Below are 24868 nucleotides of genomic sequence, written 5' to 3'. Positions count from 1 at the left end.
GGTCCCTGAATACACCGCTTTGCTCACAAATTCTTGTAGTGATCCCCAAAGCTTGGTGTCCTGACTTGGATGAGTGAGGGAAGTGTTCAGCCCCTTCTTGATAGCACTTCCCCTTCTGTACAGCAGTTCTGGTGTAAAAAAACCTAATGTTTGCAATTTCTCAGAAAGGGACATGGCTGTGTAAATATTTGAAATACTGTCCACTGCTAAATGTTGACATCTGAATGCTGTCAGCCTTCCCTTCTCTTAAAATAGCCACTGTGTCTCAGCCCCGGTAGTGCCCCAGCTGGGAGCTGGGCAGGTTGCTTCAGCTAGGTTTCCCTTTGCTTTTCCTCTTTCTGCCTTTATAGAAGGGAGAAAAAAAAAAATAAAATATGTGGACATCTGAAAATGTGTCCAAGCATTTTGTTTCTGCTGTTGCTGATCTGCTAAGCTTTGCTGGCACGGCCAGTCTGGTGGGAAGGTGTGCTCAGGAGGAGATACAACCATGCATCGTTTGAGGTACGATCCAGCGATGAAACGGAAGATGTAAATATTTTATCCAGCGCAGCTCTGCTCTGTGCGTTGTTGGCAGTCGATGCATTTGCTGAGTGTCTGTGAGCCCTCGGGTCTCGGAGGTCAGGTAAAATCAGGGTGAAGGTTCCTTAGTCTCTATTTCCACAAGAAAATTGCAACACTTTGCTTCTGATTTTTTTTTTTTTTTCCCTGCAGTGTGGCAAGTGCTGCTGACTCGTGCTGCTTTGAACGTGCCGCTGGGTGAGGAGCCCGGGGCAGCAGGAGGAGAGGGTGGAAAAAGGGTTTCCAGTGGTTTTATTTTAATAGATTTGAGTCAACTCCAGCTGACAAGCTTCAATAAGGAAATGAGCAGTGTGTCTGTAGTAGTTTTGTTCGATTAAAATAGGGGCTGTTAGTTGGGGCCTTTATTCAGTGCCGTGACCAGTAAGTGCTTTTGGATGTACATTTATTTTGAAGTTGCAGCAATGTGCATTTCGAAATTAGCTTTGCAAAAACTGACATTGGGAAGTTAATTGCTTTCTAAATTGGTCTGTTTTGCTGGCAACTATTGGATTGAATAACAATGTCATTAGGTTATGCACAAGTACTAAAAAGAAATTGTCTAGCTAAATCTAATACTTCCTGGCTGACAATACTTAATTCTATTTACCTATAATTAATATATTACAATTCTTGATGCTCTGTGCTCCTTTTATGGCTGGTGTCGCCACAGGTGGCTCTTTAAAGGTCCTGGCAATGCCAGCTCTCTTTATTGATACCTGCTGGTACATCAATACTGGTCTGGCACTCCTGACATGCCCCAAGTGCCTCTGTCTAGGATGGCATGTAGAGAAGTTTGATGAAAAGCCTGTTGTGCTTACGGGCCTTTCCCAGAAGGGATGAAGACTTGCCTCAAGTCGCTCATCTCCTAGAACAGGGATTCCAGGTAGTCCTTGATCCCTGGAGGGTTTTTGTTTGAAGTTTCCCAGAGCAGGAGACGTATAGCAGAGGAGTCCCTACCCCTTCAGCCAGCGCCGAGGATGGGTTCAGCCTGTCTGGCTCCTCAGATTGCAGTGTTTCTCAGTGATGCTCCTTCTGTCACAGCCATTGTCGCTGGCCGCAGGGGACAGACAGTGATGGCAGGCAGTCTTACCTAAAAAGCTCAGTGTAAACACAGTCCGGAGAGAAAGGGAAACAGTATGACCAGGTTCTTCCTGGCTTAGAGTTCAGGTTTTATCTGTGAGGATTAAGGTGGCCAAATCAAATTTTAACCTTACGGGAGTGTCCAGAATGGATTGGAGTAACCAGAGTGCTTTATTGTTGCCTTTCAAACTCAGCTTGCCACGTGTGGGAAGGACATCTTAAAACAATTGTGTGTTGCAGAATTGTGTTGTGGTAGTCTTGTCTTTCAGCATAAGACGTCTGAGGTGACTGCTGCATTGAAGTGACTGACTTTAAAAACTTCAGTCGGATGTTCACCTGCCTGCCTTGTTGTTTTTATTATTTTTAGGGATGTGACAAATAAGGACATGGAAAACAGAGGCTGCTGAGAAGACGTTGACTTTTCTCAGACGAAATCCCTGGTATTTTGACAAACGGGAAACACTTTTCCAAATAACAAAAAGTGGGGGTGGCGAAGGGAAACGTGACAGACTCTGCCACGTGGTCTGGGCTGCTTTATGACAATTATTTACTGTTCCAACACTATGGTCTGTGTTTGTAGCTCTGCTACTGTACTGTGGGAGGCAGGCTCTTGCTTCCAAGCTAGGATGGCTGGAAACAATGGGTCAATAAGGAAGGGTTTTAGTTTGTTAGGAATGTCACTTCTCTGCACTCGGATTTTTAATAATGAGGATGATTTGGCATGGTAATCCAGGGCTCTGAACTACACCATGCCCTCGGTACCCAGACTAGCTGCTGGGGTGATTTCACACCTACACAGTATCAGCTGGAGTCCTGTCATTGAACCCTGCAGGAATTTAACTGCACAGGTAGAGTCTGGAATTTTCATGACAATCTCCCTATTCGGCTTGAATGAGTGTTGTGGAGGATTTAAGATGCATCTGCTATTAAAAAAAATTACCTGAATCTCCATGAGATGTTTTACAAAAATGCCAGGTTCTGCAGATGAGGCATGTTTCACGCACACTTTGAATTTTTTTGTCTGAGTAATGTAATGTTTGTGCTAACTGGGATAAAAAAATGTCTGCAAGTGCTAAACTTCTCCCAACTCAGATGAAGCTTGTCTTAGAGAAGGTGAAAATATTTCTGAATGCTCAAACTCACGTTCGATAAGTAGAATAACAAGGCACAGTCACTTCTGCAGGGACATTGGAAGTTGTGACAGCTTGAAATGCAGTGCTGCCTCTCGCTCCCCATACTGTTACTAGTACTGGCTCCAGCTCTGTGCCAACCAGGGGGATCAAATGCAGCTTATCAGGGGCCAGCCCTTCACTTGGGAGCTTTGGTTTTACATACCAGCCTCCTAAAGAAGAAATTTAATTCTACAGTTTTTGGGTGAAGTAGTCCTATGTTGCTCTCAGCTAAAAATAAGCCCCAAGAATTACAGGCTTTCAACCCATTAGCTCAGAAGAATCACTTGTGTTCATGGTTGCATCATTTTTGGCCAGCGTTCAGTGCACAATGACAAGTACTTATTCACCTAGAAAAGGAGGGAGAAAGCTACACGGATTGTGGCCGAAATCGTGATTGGAGTGAAATGGTTTCTGCTGAAAACGGTTATACCTTCAATAGTGCCTAACAGCCAAGAATAGTTTTTTAGGCTGAAGGAACCACATGGGGCTATTCTGCACCATGTACTAATATGGGTTTTAGGACTAAAAATAAAACTGTATTTTTAGCTGAAAAAAGTTTGCCTTGAGCTCCTGATGTTTCCATCAGCAAACGCAGAGTCAAAATACATACCGCCTCATGCCCTTCCCCTGTAAGCAGCAGCCGCCGCCGCCTGCCAGGCTGTGGCCCACAGCAGGGCTCCTCCGGTGACCGGCTGGGAGCGGGTCTGAGCCCCGCGGCACCCGGACTCTGCCTGTGCTTAGAACATGGTCGCTTCTCAGCGTTAGACGGTTCCTTGTGGCCTCTTAGTGCCACCAGTAAAGCTGAATTACCTACCCGTACCCGCAAAGGAGGGGCAGGGTAAGGCTGCGGGTGACAACGTCTGTTCCTGAGGCGGGGGTGCAGCGGCCGAGCCGTCATTTACCTCAGCGGCCGAGGCCCCGGCGCCCAACGGCCGGTTCGCGCTTGGGCCTGCCCAGGCGGGCGACGACGGCAGGAGGGTGACGCAGTAATTTAATGGCGGGGGCGGGGAGCTCAGGCTGAGGGGGGCCCGCTGCGCCGGGAGAGGAGGCTGGGCAGGAGGAGCAGCGGACCTGGCGGGGAGCAGCCAGCACCGACCCGCCGCCGGCCCGCGGGACGGCCCCCCCGGGCCCCCCGCCGGGCTCCCGCCTTCCCCCAGGGCTGTGCGGGGGGGGGCTGCGGCCCTCGGGTGCCTCCGCCAGGGGGCGCCGCGCTCCCGCGGGGACACACACACACACACACACACACACACACACACATGCGCGCGCGAGGCTGCCGGGGGCCGCCCCCCCTCGGGGCGCGGCGCGGTGCCGTCACGCGGGCGGGGCCTGCGCGGGGCGGGGCGGGGCGGGGCGTGCCGCCGCCCATCCGGGTCCCGCGGCGGAGGCAGGGGGCGGGGCCTGCCCTCACGTGACGTTGCGTGGCGGCGCAACCGCCATCTTGTGTTGTTGGGGCTGAGGAGTCGCTGTGGCCGTGAGGGACTCTCCGTCCGGGAGCGCAGGTAACGCCGTCCCGTCGGCTCCCTGCCCCCGCCAACGCTTTGGCCGCCCCCGACGCCTTCCCGCCGCCGCGCTCCCGCCGTCGCCGCGCTCCCCGCCTGCGGGAGCGGGCCTAGGCCGCGCGTCGAGCACCGGCCTTGCCGGCGGCTCCTATCCGCCGCGGGTGCCGCAGCCCCGAGGCGCCCTGAGGCCTACTGGGAGGCGAGGCCGCCCTGGCCCGGCGGCGAGGGGCGCGCCCGGAGGGCCTCCCCTGCGCTCCTGGTGATGGGCTTTTGCAGGGCTTGTTGGGCCCGGCCCCGCTCGAGGATGCGGGCCTTGCCCTCTCCATGCGGCTCCTTGGCAGCAGGTCCCGGCGGGGGGAGACGGCGCCTGTCAGGCGACGGCGGGGCGCCCAGGGCTCTTCACGCCCTCCGGGATTGGCAGCTGCGTCCCCGGCGGTGTTTCCCCTCACGCTGACCCTTGTGAACTCGCTTGTCTCCTCCCAGACCGGTGGGAGCGGGCCTGTGTTGCGGGCAGGTGCGCCCTCATTGAAGCCTGTGTATGCCCCGCTCCGAGCACGCCCGGCCCTGTCAGGTTACACAGGCTGAGGAAGGAGGGAGCTCGTCGAGCCTTCCCCCCCGCAGGCAGCAGGGTGTTGCGAGCAGCAATGACCAGCAGTGTTTGACTGGAGAGGCCTTGGCAGGCTGAAGAGAGCATCGATCAGGATTGTGTACGTTTGGTATTGATCCAAGACAAGTAGTTTCAGTGTCAACAAAGCAGTCTCCGCTCTTCCAACTCTGTGTAATTGCACTTTGAAGTGGGACAAGTTGTAGGCCAAAAGGAGATGTTGCCAAGTAGTACTTCTGGAATAAAACCTACATTTTCCCCAGTAACCTTCAGCTCAACGTTCTTGGTTTGCTGCTGTAATGGTTTACCTCTTACTGTAATTCTTAAGAGTCTCTTTTCTTGGGTGGGAGGGGGAAGAAATTCTGAATTCTGATTATGTTTTTCTGTCTAACTTCTTGCTGCTCATTCTGTTTTCTTGCTTCAGGAGCTGACTTGGGCAAGTTCCTGGAAAGTACGTGTGAATTTTCTTTTCCTTTTCCCATAACTGTGCTGGTTGTTTTTGTTCTTAAGAAACTTTAATAAACACACATTAATTTGCTGCTTTGTGAATAGAACATTTGGTAGATGCACAGTGTAATAATTGGGAACCTTTGTAAACAAAATGGACTGTAGTTGTCACCAACAGGAGTTTTTTTTTCTGGTATTTTTGAGCTCTGTTATTGGGTATTGGCTCCAATAGATAATAAGAGCTTTAGTATTACAAGATGGGTATTCCTGCCGTTCACTTGAATAGGCATCCGTTGAACAGTTAGTTGATGCTGAGGTAAAATGTGCCCTGATCAGTCCTGGGGTATCAGCAGAAATGTTGGGAGTGTCCATTGCCCCTTTGCACCTGTTTCGCTCCCCAGGCTCTTACAGTTCTACAAGGTAACAGATGTCAACAGTCATGTGTCAGTGTTAATTTCTCACTGCATGTGTGATTAAAAAGAAAAAAGATTCTGTCTAATGGTCAACTTTATTAAAAGGAAGGTAGAGATTTATCCATGGAAGTTGAATGCTGCTTCCAGCAAGACCCACTTCTTGTGTTGAGACTTTGATAGCCCCCTTTCAATATCTGACAATATTGTATATAAATACTAGGTTTTCTTAATGATTTTAAGAGCTGCTCAGGCTTTCCCAGTCCCTAGATACACGAACATGCATGGGGGTACCTGGTCACTGTAATTTCTTTTAGGACATTTTCTGAATGGTTTCTTGAGCTTGTCTTTTAAAGCAAGAGCATAGAAGTAAAATGCAAAGTAGCCATGTTGCAGTGATGATTTGTTTCACAGGATGCTTACAAAAATAATTTGATACCAAAGGAAAAATTTGGACTCTTGCAGATCCTCTTTTCAATACAGATGCTGATCTTGAGTACTGTAAAATATCCTCAGATACTCCTATTAGTGGGTTTTTTTGCCTTCCTAAAACATACAGTAAATGAAAAATAGGATCTTTATGGTGATGTAAGTGAAAAAAATGCTTGTAAATAGAGTTGAGGGCTTTACAACTTAATTTTTCCAACTGTTCTACTCCTTGATTGAGGAAGAGACTTTGTGTGTAAAAGGGGAGCGCAGAGAAGATTTTGGGGTTTTTAATAAGCACCACTGCATCTCTTCTCCTGTGCGTGCTGTCTCCTAAGGCCAGTTGTCTAAATGGAGTTCTATCATAAACTGGAGTTTCTTATACCTGAATGTTAGAAAAAAGTTGGCAGCTCTTTTAAGATCTATAGATACTTCATTTAAAAACAAACTAGATGTCAAAGTCACATGGAACATCTCATGTGGGCAGCTGACTGGCTGAAGAGGTGGTTTGCTACTATAGTCTCTGCTGCAAGATCTTTCTATTTAAATATAGAAGGGAAGCGATGGTTCACAGTAATTGATGAAGATGCGCTAGTTACCTGGACTGTGGTCTTCCCCTCTGCCCCTTCTTTTAAAAGTAATTCAGGCCTCCAGCTTTTTAGAGTTATTTTTTTTTGTTTGTTTGAAATATCAAGAATATGCAATTTGATTCTTCCTGCTTTTGTCTGATCTTGTAAGTTCAGGTAACTATCAAATGTATGTTTCTTATTCTTTCATTGAGGTCTTTAAAATTCCTTCTTAGGGCTTTCAAAGGTATGATGTTAAATCTTCTCATAGCCTGATTTAGAAAAAAAAATTCCTTTTCCTAGCACTTCTTCCTCATTTTTCTGTTGTGTTTTTTTTTCTCTTGGTGCTTCTGCTCAAAGATGAGTGTAGATAAGCTATATTTAATTCATGATTATAGACAGAACTAAGGGGCAGAGCAATAAAATTTCTGCTCACCAGGGTAAAAGCACAGGCCTGATCTGCCTTCTTCCTGCATAGCTTGCTAGACATCCATTGGGTGCCTTGGTAAGGAGAAACCCATCTCTTTGTTACTGAAGAAGCATTTGTGTTGAAAGGGACTCTGTTTCTTTGTGCTGTTTTCTCATCAATTTATTTTAATTCATTGAGTGACATTTGAAAACTTAGGTGTGCGAAATGCTGCAGGGGGATGGTATTTACTTTTACAGGAACAAAGTCAGTTTTCAGCCCAGCTTAGCCTCCCCTTTCCTCTCTTGCAGTCAATTCCTGAATTTTTTTTTTTTGTTGCACAGATGATCTGGCTTGAAAATTGTCAGAACTGAGAAAACTTAGCAAGTTTGCTCGAGGTGTACATAAGTTATAGATGGAACTAAGAAGAATTAAGTACGTCAAATTATAAGATCTATACAACATTGGCCCTCTTGTGGTTGGTGGTAGTATATGTGTGTGTGTGTATGTATAAAGCACCACGTAGTTAATCATAGTGATGTTTAATACCATTATTTTTTCATCTTTAGCTCAGATGGGAGCAGGGAATTTTAGCAGCCTGAGGTCTTCACAGTGCTCTGTTAGTAGCTGAGATTGCCACAGTTTGGTTATTACAAAATGTGTCCACTTTTTTGCAGAGGGAGGGCTGTCAGTCTGTTTTCTCTAAAGGTGATTAAATATTCTTTGAGTAGAGAAACTGTAGTGATGGCTTGATGTCTGTGTGGGAATCTAGGCTGCCACTGAAATTTTTATGTTCCTCCTGCTTTTTTTTTTTTGCTTTTGTTTTAATGGAAAGGATGCATAGAATTGTTTTGATGCGTCTGAGTTTTTTGGCAAGCATGAAATCAAAGTGTGTGTTTTCAGGAGCAAGCCTCTCCTGTAATCCTTAAAACCTGTAATATACAGAAGATGGATATTTAGACCTCAGGATTGTGGGGAAAAGCAGAAGGGATACCAGGAGCTCTGTAGAGGTAGTAGAGTCTATAGGTCAATGAGAATTTTTCATGGGGACAATCAAGGCAATTTTAGAAAATTTGTCTTAAAATACTGCCTTGTTGACAGTGCCTTTTGGATCACTTACTATTTTTTTTTAATTCCCTCAGCTAATTGTTAAAGCTGTGTATTATGATTTCCTGTCGTTTTGGCCATATGTTTTAAAAAATCTAGGCAAATAAGAAAGAACGATTACTTGATGCCTTCATCAGTGGCTCTTGTATATGTAATTTGTCATTATAAACAGATAAACGAGGTTACATGTGACATGTTAGGAAAATAAACCAGTTAGAAAAATATTTTTGTATGTTAAATAGCTGTTATTACAGTGAAAGTAAGCATAATGCATTGCGCTTTGTGAAGGTAATGTTTTGTTACTGATATTTAGTTCTTTTTATTCAGTGGAGAAGTACTTACAGTAACTACAACTTGAAACACTTTTTCCTCCTGTCACTGACAACACTCCTGACAACAGTTTGAAATACTTTGCATTCTGTGGATAGTATTTTATGATAAAGATGCTGGTTTGTGTGACTGGGAGATTCAGAGGCTATAGATGTCCATGTGTAGATCAGATTGGCAGATCTGTGGTCTGTGTGGTAGAGTGTCGGTTCAGATTGGAAGAAACAGAAGGAAAAGATGCGCTTTGCGAAGATTACTTTGGGTGAGGTTTGATGATGATGAATGGATAGCTGAATTTATGTAACTTCAGACCTAGAGTCAGAGTGTCATGTGGCAAGGAGTTGGTATGCCTGGCAAGTAACGGATGTATAACCTGATTTTTCTTTTGAGCCGCGTATGGTAGAATCTGAAGATGATTTAGGTGGGAAGAGACCAGTCTTTGGTGGTTGTCTGCTCCAGCCTCCTGCTCAAAGCAGGGCTGACATCAGCATTAGCCTGAATAATATGTGTGGTAGAAAGTGAATGAGGCTGATCGTGGAAGTAGTGTATGGCAAGGTTTTTGAGTAAAAGCATGTAATAACTTGATTTAATAATTCAGAGGCCCAGTTCAACTACCATTAAAACCAGTGGAAGCTTTTACATTAGGTTTAGTTAATGCTGAATCATCTGTATGTGTAATTTTCTCTATTTATGTTATACTAGGCTTTAAGAGTAGTAAGGCAGGATCAGGATAACATCAAGTCAGCTTACAAAGAAGTGGTTCTTAGCTGAAGATAATCGTTTTGATCTCTATTAACATAAAGAGAAAAAAAGTGATAAGCTATTAAAAAAGTGTTGTAATTCATATGTAGTAACAAGTTACCTCCTGACTTTCTGGTTGATGAACATATGCAATCTGATACACATACTAATTCTCTCTTGTTAGGACTTTTTATTACACACTTTCTCACTGTTGAATATTTGTTTCCTAAAGTATAGGCTGTCTCAGAACTGCATGAGGTGGAATCTGTAAGAAGCGGTGAGGGTGGAGAATTTCTCCAAAGCCCAGGGAAGCTGCTTATGTAAATGACATTTAAAAACAAAACCAAAAACCCCCCCAACAACCCAGATCTGTTATTTCAATGAATGTTTTCAGTGAATGTAGTCAAAAGCTTTGTTCTCCCACTTCTGAGTTATATGTATGGGCTGTATAACGCGTGTGAGGAGTGGGAGAGAGGTGCTACAGTGTGGTTTGATGGCATTCATGTAGTCTGGCTTCTGGTCTCATTGAGGAGCTGGTAAGCAGACTCAGCATCCTGGTCTGTGACATCTTGTGGAACGGCACAAGCTTAAATGTTTACCTACCAGCAGATTTTCAGTTTACAAGGCAGACAGATGTGGAAGTGATTTTTCAGCTGGAAAACAAGAGTGCTGGCAGGATTTTGGGACAGGATTTGGAATGAGAAGTGGTTTGCGTTCCAGCCAGTGGCAGGGCCAAGGGTGTGGTCCCCTGACTCTGCTTGGAGCTTAATCGCTGGTGACTGCCTTTGGCTGGAAGTCTTATAATAAAGGTGGAGGTCACACTGCTTTCTGGTAGAGAAACCGGGAAAAGCTTTCACGTTTGTTGGTGTTCAGGTGAAGCAAGACGTGGATAGCTCTCTAACCAGCAAGTTCACAATAGTAGGTAGGAAAGGAGGAAAATATCTGGCATTGTAATATTTAATGTTCCTTTATTTTTCTTGGGTTTTGTTAGGTGTGTGGGTCTCCTTAGTCTCTTGTCATCCTATCCCAGAAGAGCTTCGGTGCCTAATTCTTGTTTGTCATTCTCGACTGCGGTGCAACACGTTGCAAGCTGCAGCGCTCCATGAAGCTTTAGATGGATCTGTATGAAGGGAGCAGAGGGTGGTCAGTTTGGTCCGGCCGTTTGAGAATGTCAGGGACAATTTTTGACCAGGAACTGCTGAGAGATTGAAGCACTTTTGCAGTGATTTGAGACAGGAAGGTTATAAGACTTCAGGAGATCTAAAAATGTAACTGTAATAATAGAGGTGTAGTTTCTGGAGAAGTAGATGGTTTAGACATTGTTCCCTTAGGAAAAACTTCCTCTTGACATGTGGGTAGATAGGCCTTGAAAAATTCACTGCCTTTATCAGGATAAAGGCTTGGGAAGCCAGAAGGGACTACTGTGACTTCTCTGGCATCTTATGTAATGTGACTAATGGATTTTTTTTTCTGATTAATTTTCTGTTTAAACTAGAACATACTTTTTAGAAAACCATTTATTGTTGGCCTGAAAACAACTTACTCTGTTGTTTATCTCTGAAAGTCTTGCTTCAGTCCCTTCACTGAATAAACTTGGGTCTTCAGCCTTTAACTGCTTGATCATTTACAGACTGAGCAAGATACTTAAATTTTTCTCAAAGCTCAATAAATCGAGCTTGCTGTGGTTTTTTTCCCCACTGTAAGGCATAGCTGTCATGTTCTATACATTTTTGAACACCTGATTTATCAGCTTTCTTGCCTTACAGACAGCAGAACAGAACAGAGTATCCCTGCAGTGATCAAATCCACTCTGTATTTACTCTATATTTCCTTATTTCTGTATTCAGTGTTTTCTGTTAGCTCTTCTAGTCAATGTTGTGTGTTCCTTTTCAGCTGATTAATGTCATAAATCTCAGGTTGGTTTCAGGACAGTGTTTTTCCAGAATAGCCTTGCATTTGTTGTATCTATCGCCTGTGTTTTCTGCTTATGAGTCTTTTGGTTGTATGCTTGGCCTTATTAAGTGCAACCTGCTATACTGGACCGAGTAATTGAATAACTCATAGTGGTATTATTGATGATGTGTCATTTCCATTCTTTACCATATCCATGTTTGTCATCCTCAGGTTTTAGAAGTTTATGTGGGACAGTGTTAGAGGTTCTATAGAAGTAGAGGATAGATTCTTACCTTTTACTCTGTTTTGAAAATATTTTGCCTTCTGAGATGGGTTGTTGTAGATTATTTAGAAGAGAAGGTTAAAAGAAGGAGGATTTGAGACTTTTCATGTGGTTCTGAATGATTTTGTCCTTTTTAGCCTTCTACTTAATTGAAGTGTCCGGCGGAAGTTAAAATCTACTTCACCTACTTGCCTGAGTAATGAAGTTTCTGCTCTTACAAAAGTATATGTTGATGGAATGTCTTCCATAAATCCATGTTGGCTGGTCTTAATTATGTCAGTGTCCTTTAATCAGTGTTGTCTGCTTTAGCCAATGATTAATATCAAACAGACTGGTAGTGTAGCCACCTGAGTCATCCTGTTTACTACTGTACTTAGAAGGTAGGTTGCATACAGTTCTGGATCTTCTTTAATATTTCAAGAATTAGAGAAAATTAACATTATTCAGTCAACTTGTTTTTTTTTTAAAAAAACACCGTTACTGGCTCTAGTAGCTGCCTGTGGAATGTTTTCTTGCTTGTGGAAGGTGAAGGTTTATCATCTTGATGTAATGTTACTGTTGCATGGTGGAGCACTGCTGTTAAATTCCTATTCCAGGTTTATTTAAGGAGAACCCAGTTACTTGCACTTAAATCTGCTTGTGTTAGATTTCCATTGTGTTCCTTGGTTCTCAAAATTTTCAGCCAATTTCTAGGTTAAAAAGGCTGTTTCAGACCTACGGCGCCAACAGAACTACCTTGAAAGGGAAGGATACTTTTCTTCCTAAACGTCTGATCAAACAGCAGACCATTTCAAAATAAAATAGCTGTGCATAGGGAGGATCAGTGGTATATCTTTTTTTCCAAGGTTTAGATTTCCAAAGTTAATAAAAAAACTGAAGCAAGCAGCAGCCCCAAAGCTATAAATTGCAGTGGCAGTCCAAATTTTTTTTTTTTGTCTGTAGGAAAGATCAGATGGGCAGACCTGAATGCAGTCATTGCCTAGACTCAGCTTGGGATGCAAAGAATCGGTTTATCTTTATCCAATCAGCAAAACATCTTGGTGAGACAGATTGCCATGTGGTACAAGACAACAGAATTTTGTAATGGAGATGTAGGAATTTAACATTGTCTGAAAATCTTAACTGCCCGTGAGTAAGGGGCAAACCTTAAAATGGCAATTTTGTGTAAATGTTGAGGTCGAGCAAAGTCTAGAAAACATGGCAGTTTAGATCTTTCAAAGTCTCTGAAAACCAGCTTTTTGCCTAGGTATTTTAGCTATACATTTTAAAAGACCAGCGATTGTGGCCAAAATGTACCACAGTAATTATAGACCTCCCTTAGAGTTTTTTCAACTGAAACATCTTCTTACACGTTTTAAGACACAAATTTATCTGGTAGAATCAGTTTCTGACGTGTCTGAAGCAGATGTTTTTGAGAACTTTAATGGGTTTGTCAGGTACTAAATAGCAAGCTTGAAAAATAATTTAAAAAGCCACAAGCTTGGTAAAACAACCATTGTACCTAAAGCAAACCAATGAAATGAGTGTTGCTGATAGCAACTTCTGTACCTACAATGTTACCTGTTACTTGTGAGTGAAAGCTGCTGGAAGGCCTAATGTTACTGGATGACATTTTGTGTCTGCTCAGAGGATGGTCTTCTGACTTCCAAAGTACTAGGCTGCTGACAAAATAGGATGTTTCTTCCCTTGTCAGCTCATAGGTTGACGGTGGAGTTGATGTGATTTTTTCTCTTTTCAGTCCTGCATGCTGATAGCAGGTTGGTGGCTGCGATACTGCCCCAGGAAAATGGGGTCCCAGTTCCGGTTTATGAAGCAATTCCATTTCTCTGCAGATATGCAACTGTCTGTAGGGTTGCATTGATGCCTTGATCAAAGATTGACCTGATGGAAAGAAAACCTTGGAGAAAAGGTTCCCCTTTGACAGGGTGGTGGGAGGTCCTTGGGTGGCATTCTTGCCCAAGCAGTGGTGCTCACTGGACAGTATCAAAATATGGCCTCAGTTTCTTGCTTCAACTTGAGGGTGTCCCTGTGCGCTCTTTGCCCATATAAAATCTGTGGCTGTGTAGATTCCTCAACCAGTAGCCATTAATTTGTAGAAAATCTTGATTTACAGAACTCTAGCTGTTCAGAAAGGGGCTTTTCCCTCATCAAATTGTATCAAGGAGAAAATGTGTTAGGTATATATTATTTTTGTGATTTTTTTGATTAATGAGCCAGCAAAGAGAAAAAAGATCAAAATTAACATTTTAATTATTGAAGTTTAGAGCCTAAGAAAGATATATAGATAATAAAGATATGATAAATCCATGCCTCCTCCTTGGCCAAAATAGTTATGACCTGATCATTCATTCGCTTTTCTTAATTCCTCACCCTTTTCTTTGCTCCACCCTGACTCTTTCCTCTCACGATGCGAACGCCGCGTAGTCCACCCCAACTTGCCTTTCCAGTTGGTACAGCTTCTCCCTTGTCCCCAGCCGTGTGTGGTGTGCAGTCCCTGGCAGAGGTGCCTCTCCAGTCTGGCTTCCGTGCTCTCACCTTTTGGCTGCTGCTTTGTGAACCTGCAGCAGCAGCGTGTGGTTTTTGCTTTCCCTATCTTGTCTGCTCTGACAGAGCTAAGTGTATTCCTGTTGCGCACTCACTGTCTTGAGTCTTTTTCCTGTTCCTCTGCCCCGCTCCTCCCAAATCATTACCTGTTTCCAGAGTGCCTCTTTTCCAAGGGTTTTCTTTCAGCTTTGCCTGTAATGTCTTTGTTATGTCTGTTTTATTTCTGGGCAGTGTTGCCTAGTAGAGTAAGTTCACCTGTTACACTTAGCACCTACTCAGATCATTTGCAGATCTGTTTTCTATTCTGTGTTTTTTTTTTTCCCTGTTCAGCTACAATTTCATCCACTTTCAGGTATCTTGCTTTCAATTCAAACTTCATACAGTCAGAACTGTTAGGGAGGAAGTAATTTGTCTGAACGCAACACAGAAGAGCAAGCCAGCAAAGAGTTCCCAAAACAGTGTGGCGGCCAAAATGAGAGAGAAGGAAAGCCATTTCGCAGCTCAACGGGATGAGATTAGCAGGCTTTGAGTATGCTTGTAGGTACTCAGTGCTTACGAGTCTAGTAGAGAAAGATAACACAGTATTTGCAATGCTGAGTAAGGAAATCCAGAGGCTGAAGAGGGTGGAGCCGAGTGGGTCCAAAACTAGTAAAGCACTCGATCCTAACAGGTTTTTAGTGATTTATCCTTGTATCTGATGCTTTTCAGCTGTGTTTTCATTGCAGTTTAGCATTCAGTGCCAGCCTTTTTGGTATTACTGATACTAAGCCAGCCTTGATGTTAGGAGCTAAAGATCTGAAAGCTCCCCCCCTCCCCAGCAGAAGGATTACAAGCATTGCAGGAAGCGAAGGGACAGCCAACCAATTAAGGCTGCTAGGAATTGTGTTAGAGGCTTCTCTCTGCCAAGGTGTGCATCATGCTTTGCTTGAATTGCCCCACAATATTTTCACATGTGGCTGCTGTATGTCGTCTTTAGGTACCTAACCTTCTATACAGATGTGCAGAATGATGAGTGGATATACCATGGACATTGTAAAGAGCTGTCGGCTCCTTCAGAAAGGCAACCCAAAGCACAGCAAAATCATCTCAAACTAGGCCTGTGAGAATAGCTGGATATTTTTGTATTGGCTTCTGGTGCATGTAGTGGGGATAATCTCATTTCATTATATAGGGTTATTGTGAAAATAAAAATATTACAATTTGTGTATAAATTATATTGTATATGTCAAAAAGTTAATATGGCATGTAGTAAAAATACATGAGGCAAACATTGGTTGGTAGGTTTAGGCTGCAGGGAGTTTTACAATGATTTGTAATCTTATGCCCAAAGATTTGGGTAAAATCTGCTCAAGCAATTTTAGCATCTTATTTTCATTGGCATTTTCTAGCTTTCAGGCTGTTGGGGTTGGGTTTTTTTTCCCCTCCTGACTTTAATATCATTACTTCAGTGGCATATATATAAGAAAATAATGTTTCCTTTGTTTGGTTTTGTCTTTTTCTTTTCTTTGGTAACTAATGCCTTTTCCACTTCTATCTCCCGTCGTTTTGTTTTTCTTTCCCATCACCTTTTCATGCAAAGTATAAACAAACTTAGAAGCTCCTTATTTAGTCCTTGGTTCTATTAAGAAACAGTTTTGATACAGCAAAGCTCCCTCCCTACCATCTGCCTTTATGGATTCTTGAAGTCTTAATCAACCAGTTTCTGTACGTAATGTTTCAAATCCTTTTTTGTTTGGGCTTTGGCTACAATGTTTAATTTTTATTTATTTTTTTTTTAAATACCAAAACCCCTTCCTTTGCAGATTTGGATTTTGCTGTTGCTGGGAGGAAAGAAGAGCTGTATTTTCTTACTGCAAAAGATACTTCTCCAGAACTGCCTGGGCTGGACTTGGCTCTGATAGAGAAAACTTCATAGCCTTTCTGTAGTCTTGTTCTTTCCCTCCACTGTGGCCTCATCTGCTGTTGTCCATACACTCTTGATATATAGGAACTTGACCTGACCTTGGCTAGTGTCGGCAGGACCTTGACTAATAGGAATTAAAGTAGCTGAAGTCTTAAGTTGTACATTTGTTTGCTTAATAAAACCAAGAATGAGAGAAATACTGTCATCTGCCTGCAGATTTAGGAGGATGTCACAGCATTGGATGTACTCAATCTTCAGAAGGCTTATTTTTCAAGAATGAGCAGTGGAAATTTCTTGAATACTCTGCCACTCAACTGGCAAATCTTTCTTGCTGTAATTCTAGTGGTTTTTTTATCATCTTGTAATTGTCAGGAAGCTGCAATTCTGTTAATTAAGCTTTACTGTTCTTACAGAAGAGGATTATGCATCGAATTCTCTGTGTTTCGTTGTCTTGTGTTGCTGATTTGAAAAGGGACTGTTTGTACAAATTGTTTCTTCAGACACCCTGATACCCTGTTTGAGCTGCTAAAAGAGGAATTTAGGGAAGACATCTTGATGTAGTTACTCCTATATTAGTAAATTAATCTGTGTTGGATAGCTGAAATGGATTCCTTAAAAATAATAATTCCACATAGTTAATTTTTTTCACTTCTTTGCATGACCAGGTGTGCTTTTGTATTGTGAAGCAATTTATGAAGGACTGTATTAATCCAGTTGTTTACATAGTAAACATTTCTATTTTTCAGGTTCACGCTTTTTAAAAAAGAGGAATAGAACAGGAAAAAATGGCAGCAGAAACTCAGACACTTAACTTTGGGCCTGAATGGTGAGTTTTTTGTTTTGTGACACTCTGGAACCTTGTCGAAAATTTTAAAAACCCGTTATGAATTTCTGTCCTTTGAGAGTGAATTGATTATAAGACTGAATGGGATGCAATGTCTTTGTTGTTCCATCCTGCTTCACCTTAGTTCCTGGTCTGTGACTGAAAGCAATATTATAAAATTAGTCTTCAGTTTGTAAATTGGCATTGTGTATGAAACGAATTGGGCTTCATGTTATGGTGATGCATAACATTCACATTGCTACTGAGTATCTGAGAGAGAAATAATGTTTACGATCTTGAGGGTATCACACAAAGTAAGTGAAGAAGACTGACTGGTTTGGTCTTTCCATGTGATACATATTAATAGGGAAGTTCTTACACTCTTCTTCCTGGACTTAAATCTATAACTAAGCAAGCTTTTTTCCCCAGTATTTAAAAAAAAAAAAAATCTATATGGAATATAGTAGAAATGTGCATTTCATGTCATAGTCTCCCGTATGTGTGCACTGAAAAGTGTCAGGAAAAATGACCTGTTCTGTTAAAGGGAATCCATGACATTGTATAATCTTGTCAGCTGTTAGTTTTCCAGCTTGTCTGACATGCATTGTCCTGGCTTTTGCTAAAGAGTAATTCCACAGGTGTGGTTATTGTTCAGTATTTGTTCCAATTTCGTGTTAAAGTGTTCGTGACTGCAATTACAAATAAGAATTCTGGATGGTGTGGTATCTGAAGTGATGTGATCCTGAAGTGTGTAAATGGGAGTGTGGAGTGGTTATAGGAAATATAATTGCTGCATAGCATGTGGTAAGACTGTTACTGGAATAACATACTAACTTTTGCTGACACATTTTTATACACAAAGTCAAAAATTGGGGAACGTTCAACAAAGGAGGAAGACGTGATTTGTGGCCTGGAAAACAATGAGAGCGCTCAGTCTGTTTTGTTAGATTGAAAGAAGGTTAAAGAATGACTTTATCATAATCTATAAATACACCCACCAGGCAGATACCTTATGCTGGAGTGCTCTTCAGTGTAAGAGACAGACATGGTTAGATTCATTGATGGATGGAAGCCAAAGTTCTATTAAAAAAAGAGAAGGGGGAAGGCAACTCTAAAAAAAGCACATATTTTAACAGTAACTTGATTGCTGTGTCATAGTGAGGGGACTTCAGTCTCCATTTAGTTTAAAAAACAGATTACATTATGTATGGAAGTATATATTATACTTCAGTGAGTGACTAGATCTTTACAGGAATAATGGAATAAAATTTGAAGATTTATAATTATTCTTTTGGGTTGCAGTATAGTCATGTCTGTCATGTGCTGTTGTATCACTTAATAGTGAAACTCTTGGTCACATTTGATCTGGATTGGACATTGCATGGAGCCATCTAATCCTTTGAATAATTCCCTCCCCAGGCATTTTTTGTTTGGAAGTGGTATGTAAAGAAACTGCCACTGGGTGGCACCAAACTAAAAAAATAAGATAAACATTTGACTTGCAAATTTCCTTTCTGTTTAAAGAACAATAAAACAAATCAAAGCGTGCTTCAATAATTAGGTGAAAGGTGGCCTCTGAATCACTGTTTTAGTTTAGAGCACCTTCCTTCCCAGGGATTTTGTGACTGTTGGGAAGAGTTTTCATTGTTTGTCTAAGATGCGCATCAAGGATGATATAGGAAAATGGTCTGGGTTTTGTTTCTTGACACACATCCTTTTGTAAAACATTCCTCAAACTTAAAAATATAGGATATTTAGGTAGCTAAGGAAAAGATTGTATAGAATAGGACTAATCCACCTGCAGAGTGGGAATAATATACAACTGTAAGATGTTATCTGCAAGAAGTTGAGTAGCTTACCTGTGTGGGATGGAACCAAACGTAATAGCATATTTATCTGTTACTGTAAGTTAGATTACTACTTGAAATGTCTCTGAAATAAAACGTGGCTGTATTTTTTTACATCTTTTTTTATTGAGACACTAAGCTAAATGATGTATGTGCTCTCTAGAAAATGCCATTAATTTTAAGTTCTGGAAAAGGAAGTTGGAGTAGAGTAGGATTCCAGAGACACAAGAAGAAACCTCATGGCAAAATTTACTGTACTATGCTGTTTGTTAAACTTTGTGAAACATCTGAATAAACTTTTTCCTTAGATTGTTTGCTGCGCTGTCCCTGGTGTGGTAAGAATTTTTCTTGTCAAAAAGAAGCTGTTGTCACTAATATCTATGGAAGATTTACAACTGAATTTTGTGCAGCCAGTATAAATAGCTCAGCCAAGGCTCTAGGGGTGTAGCTAGCTTGCTATATAGTCAACACAAAAGCCTTCTCCAGGGGATGAGTTGAATTCCTTGATGTGCTTGTGGGAGTATATTTTTTTTTTTTTCCTTTCTCCTGGCTATGGGAAAAATGATTGTTCAAGCACTGTTTTAGAGTTTTGAAGTTAGACTATTAATGTCTTTGAGTACTGGATTAATTTAATTTGGGTCAATCTGTAGATGTGCAGAGGCATGATAGCAGAGGTGAAGACACATTCTCCTCAATTCAGTTTTCATTGCTTTTCTGCTTTATTTTAGGCTGCGAGCTTTGTCTAGTGGCGGGAGTGTGACATCCCCTCCTCTGTCTCCGGCTTTGCCAAAGTACAAACTAGCAGACTATCGCTATGGGAGAGAAGAAATGTTGGCACTTTTTCTAAAGGATAATAAGGTGAGCAGGAAGAGGAAGAAGGCCTGATGTGTGTATTCCTAATGACGGTCTTGTACTTATGAATTGTTACTTGATTTTGTAATTATGGACAAAGAAATTGTGTGTCGCTTGGGAAAGAACTGAAGGAGTCTGACTGTGGGGTTTTCTCTGTGTGTGCTTATTTGATCCCACTCTTACTGCATTCATTCTGTTTGATTCTTTTTTGCCACTTTAGGGGCAATGTCCTGTACCCTCTGAGAACAAAAAAACCTGGTTGCCATATTCGGTCTCACTGCCACAGATGATCGAGGGCTAAAGTCTACTTGCAGCTGTGCAGATTTGCCTGCCTCAGTAGGATTTTATTTAATATAGTGTAAAATAGTTATTTGATTCAGCTTGAAAGGCAGTAAACCATATTAGCAGATCATCTAAAAAAAGGCAAGAGCTCCCCATTTATCCTGACTGAAGGCAGTTGGCTTCAGCAGGTAACCAGCCCGATGAGAGCGTAGTCCACTTCTCTGGGACTCAGTACACAGATGCCATCTAGAACATGTAATACCTGTGTAAGAGGTCAGGAACTTCCCTTTGGTTTAATTTCAAACAAAGGTTTTCAGTGATACAAAAGTCACATTTCAGAAAGCGTTTCAGGCAGATGTTCATTCACATGATTCAGGCAAATGATGTGTTTGTAAACATCAGGTTCTTCTGTAGATGGTGACAGAGGTTGGTTTATTGTTGCAGCAGGCACATAGTGTCTTGGAAGTCTGAATCCCTCAGAGAGCCTTACCCTCGAGTCAGGGAGGGACTGCAAGAAATGATGTCAGGTTGTGCCTTTATCTTTGCATATAGATGTGTGCGCATACCTCCATGTTCTTACCCTGCCTTGACTGGTGCTGACATATTCATACAGCGCTGGGAGCCCTGCGTTGCTTATACATGGATTCAAGGGCGTTGAATGTCAAAGATTTTTCTAAAGCTGTTAAGTGTGTTAGAGCTTAAAGCCATGCTTTAACATGCAGAATGATCATGCTCTACTTTGAGAAGCTGCGATTTAAACCTTGATGTTATGCCTGAATAAGTCAAGCCTGTCAGAGGTCATTGTTTTTTGCAATTTGTGTGTGTTATATCAGATGATGCCAAGACCTCTACAGTTGTGACGGATTCAAAACAACCTATTAATACCCTGCGTTACAGGAAGCTCTCCGATGGTTATGAATGGTCCAGAAGAATATTTTCTCCTTGTGTGTTTGCCAGAAGGGCATTATTATTAGAGCATGTCTTGCTTTTGATATACACGTGTTTCCATGGTGTCGAGCAATTCTAGTTATTGAGGCTGAGAGGACTCTTGACACGGTTTCTAGTTAACTACCAGATGTGATGTTTTTAAGCTGTATCTTGCACCCTAGTCCTTTTTCACTGTGTCATCTTCAATCTTTGCTGGCTGAAGATTAGGCAAAGTTGCATCTCTGATTAAAAGATACTCTGATTGAAAGCAGGAAGACTTCTGCTAGCGTATGCTCAAATGAAAAAATAAACCCCTAGATTGCATTGCTTCAATTAAAATTGGGAGAAGTCTTTATCTCTAGTATTGTGAACTGGGTATTTTTGAAACAGTTCTCTGTTGGCATAATTAGAGCTCACTTGGCTGTAATTGCAGCTTCTTGTCCACATGCTCAAGGTCACATCTGCTGGTGGGGCTTTCATCTGATGATGGACTGATTAAAAATTAGTGTTAAAATTTATGTTTATTTAAATCATCAGTGTTCTCTACTTAATAAATCTATACCTATAGTTTTACTTTTTTGTTGAGCTCTCCTTGCTGGTTGTAAATTGAAAATGCTGTCTTTAAATCAAATACAACCTCTGTGCTACATATGGTGGTTTTGTTAACATATAAGTAAAAATCTGGCTGTAGAAGGGCACTGAAGTTAAAGCAATACTTTTTTAATTTACCAGATGAAATTTCACTTGGTTCAGATTTGAGCTGCAGTGGAGTGGAAGTTTGAATTCTGATGTGTATGATCTTGATACTTTATGTATTACAGTTGTGGGAGGTGGATGTTTGGTTGTTTTGTCTATAAGAGTCTTTTTTTTCTTGGGGGGCATAAATTTGCAGTGGAGTTACATGCATCCCCAATAAATGTTATTAGAAGTACTGGTGCATAGCGTAGATGGAGACAGAGTTGGCAGGATAAAAATTTTTTTGTAAATCAAAGAATGTGGCATCATCCCTGAAATGGAAATACTTGAGTGTATTTGTATGCTATTTTCCTTTCATATAGATACCTTCAGACCTTCTGGATAAGGAGTTTCTGCCTATTTTACAAGAGGAGCCCCTGCCACCACTGGCACTCGTACCTTTTACAGAAGAAGAACAGGTTTGTATCTTCTTTTTTTTTTTAAAAAACAAAAATCTTCAGATTGTCATTAGTGTAAAGCAAAAATAAGAGTAAGCATTCATTAAAAATAATAACATTTCAAATTAGTATATTTCAGGGAAAGAAATTATGAAAGCATACTGTGTTAGCAAAAAGTTTAATTTTTCATCATCTTTTTGTTCCTGGGTATTCTGGCATATCCTCTTAAGTATTGATTCATATTTCTTGTGTATTTTTAGGATGCTGTCCTTTGACATAAGATGCTAATAGTTTAGCTTTTAATCAGCAGTCATATTTAAGTTCACGTGAATACAGTCTCATATCATACTTAGTCTTAAAAGGCAACTGAGATTGAGAATATGCTTTTATGGGAAATCTTAGCCCAGCTCCCATTCTCCAGGGGGAACAGGAGGGGTTCAGGCAGCAAGCCCTGGAAATGTTCAGTCAGACATACTGTAGCACACTAAAATTTTGAACCTTGGTGTTAAATACCTTTGGACATATTTTTTTGCTGATGCATAGTGAGTCCTTCAGAGAGTAAACTATGAGCTTTATATGGTTAAAGGGAACCTTTGACTTCTGGTGATTGTCAAGATACTCTCCAAGAGGAATAATATGAGTTTAAGGCTATGGTATTGAAAGTGTGCTGAGTAGCCTCTTGGTACAGATGAGATGGTAAGTGCTGCTGAGCTTCAGGGATAGGTGGTCCTCTGCTGTAGTGCCCAGTGTTTCATCAGTCCTGAAAACTTCTGAGTAGTTGCTGTCCACTGTGTCACTGTTTTCCTGCTCCTTTTCACCTGTAACCATACAGGAGTCTTCATGGTCGGTTTAACAGTTCTCTACAACCTCCACAAAAATCTTAATCTGAAAGAAGAGATCCATATTCCCTTTTTAAGAAAGTCTTTAATGCTTTCTGGGGACCCAGAGGCTGTGAACAATCTGTTTTTCTTGTCTGAAGATCTTTTTTTCTCCCCCTTCATGACTGATTTGAGATACTGAGGGAATGGCATTATTTAGGCTACCAGAAATTCCTGGTGTTTGTTCCCCATGACAAAATAAACGTTGTTCATCATCAAGTATCAGAAGTGATCTTGAGGTGAATATTAATGGCTTTGCTGCTGGTTGTGGTGCAGGAGAGCTCTTTCACCTAAGGCTGATAAAAGGGAGTTTAAAATGCCTTTGAGTGCTGGGAGTCCTGTAGAGGACAGGCTGATCAGAACACATGGACCTTGGGGTAGTGTTCAGCTGAAGCTGAACCTGTCAGGCTTACTCTAGGCTTGGTTTCAGAGCAGTTCTTTGAAACCTGAGAGTTACGCACCTGATAGCATTGTAGTTGTCTGTGTAGTATGTCTAGGAAGAACTTGTCTCAAGCTGATTTAAAAATGTGTTATCTAGAGGTGGATGATAGAGGATGTCAGCTATATGAATTTAAGCTTAAATTTGTTTAGTCCTGTGGAATTTAACTAGTCAGATTCTTATGGCTACAGTATTCCCTCTTACGAGACGTGGATAGACTTTGGTTGGAATTGCTGGTCCTTTTTATCCTTTTAATGCAGAATGTCACCTTCCTGGTGATAAGGATGGTGAGCTCACCTAGACCTCAACTGATTCACCTTGTAGTAAGTTTTGGTATATGATATCATAGACTTGTCTAAGATCTGTTTTCAGAGAACTGTCTTTTGAAGAGAAGAAGGTTTCTGTAGGTAGCTTTAACAGAGGTTTCCACCACCGATCACTGGCAAATGCAGCATATGTTCCCTTGCTTTTCCCCCTGTCCTTATTCCTACTTGCATTAGCAAAGAATTCAGTTGTCTTAATCTTATCTGCTTCTGAAGTAAGGGAGTCTCAAACTCTTGCTGAATATAATGGAGATTTTTTTATTTTGTCCTCATTGGTTATGTTTCTGACATCTGTTTCTTGGGATGTCTTCCATTTGCTACTAAAGGATTAACTGAGCCCTTGTTTTAGGGCAGCTTTGCTCTTCGGTGTGCATTGTCAGGGATGGACACTGAAATAATATGGTAATCGACAGTAGGGTGTTCTGCTTTTTTGACTTTGCTTTTTTGTTACTTACTGTGATCTTACCATGTGGATTATTATCACTGCGCACATTGCAAGGATTGCATCTTCACCACAGCCATCTCTGCAGAGGGAAGGGAGGATTTCTTCAGACTTGAGGCAGACAAGTCAAATAAAATTAAAAAAATAGAAAAGGAAGTGAGATTACTATTTTGTTCTTATTGGGAAAATAAGGCATCAAAAATTAAGGAATCTCTTGTGCAAGACAATGAATCTGGTCAATAGCTTAAAGTTGTTCCTGCAGTAAAATATTTCACTGCTTCACAAAAAAGCAGAAGTATCAACAGCAGGAAAAGTGGTGGTTTCCTTAGAGGCAAATGGAGGTGGTTCATTTTGACTTGCTGTTGAAATGGTTGCTTTAAACTTTTTAGAGGTAGCCGGGAAAATAGAATCAGATTTACTGGAGGCTGACCTTGCTGTTTTGCCATGCATGACTGGATATTTTTCCCCCCTCAAGTTTCCTTAGTTACCAGTTCTGTCTTGAATGAAGATCTACTTTGTAGAATTAGAACATATGAAGCAGTTAGGCTTGTTTCTGAAATGGGTTAAAACTCCTTCAGATGTCTGTTGGCTTTGATGTTAGCCATTTAGATTTTAAACAGTATATAATTGCTTGTCTCATTGTTATCTAAAGACCTTCAAAGACACAGTAATTCAGATGAGTTCACGTGAGCAATTTGCCTTCTTTAATTCCTATCAAGAAGCCTGATGTAACAACTGTTTGGAGTCCTTTGCATTCTAATTATTTGAAACTTGCCTTCAGAAAGTGTGTGTGAATTTGCTCATTAATGTTTCTGATCACGCTCCTGCATTCTTTGGCCCAGTTTTCCAACTATTTGTGCTCAGAGAATGGGGCCAGAGTTGGTTATAATTATCCATTCTTTTTTGAAATAGTTTTTTCTTTAACAATTATTTAATTTTAAAATAAAGTTGATTTT

The 24868-nt window shown here is 41.5% G+C and overlaps 1 protein-coding gene across 12 annotated transcripts in view; it reads left to right on the top strand.

Moving 5' to 3' along the window:
- Positions 1-4196: 4196 nt before the first annotated feature.
- GIGYF2 (GRB10 interacting GYF protein 2) overlaps positions 4197-24868 on the top strand; it is a 76950-nt gene continuing 56278 nt past the window's right edge. For 9 of the 12 annotated variants that reach the window (XM_074877890.1, XM_074877889.1, XM_074877887.1 and 6 more), the window contains exons 1-4: positions 4208-4309; positions 16713-16792; positions 19365-19494; positions 21756-21851. In XM_074877890.1, the coding sequence (XP_074733991.1) occupies positions 16752-16792; positions 19365-19494; positions 21756-21851 (267 nt within the window). In that variant the 5' untranslated portion in view covers positions 4208-4309; positions 16713-16751. Of the gene's footprint in view, positions 4310-4792; positions 5017-5337; positions 5365-12461; positions 12560-13257; positions 13429-16712; positions 16793-19364; positions 19495-21755; positions 21852-24868 lie in introns of all 12 variants that reach the window. The other 3 variants (XM_074877884.1, XM_074877883.1, XM_074877885.1) reach the window with 3 other exon arrangements.

Source organism: Strix uralensis, chromosome 9 (assembly GCF_047716275.1).
Source record: "Strix uralensis isolate ZFMK-TIS-50842 chromosome 9, bStrUra1, whole genome shotgun sequence".
NCBI lineage: Eukaryota > Metazoa > Chordata > Aves > Strigiformes > Strigidae > Strix > Strix uralensis.
This window is presented reverse-complemented; position numbering and strand designations above follow the sequence as displayed.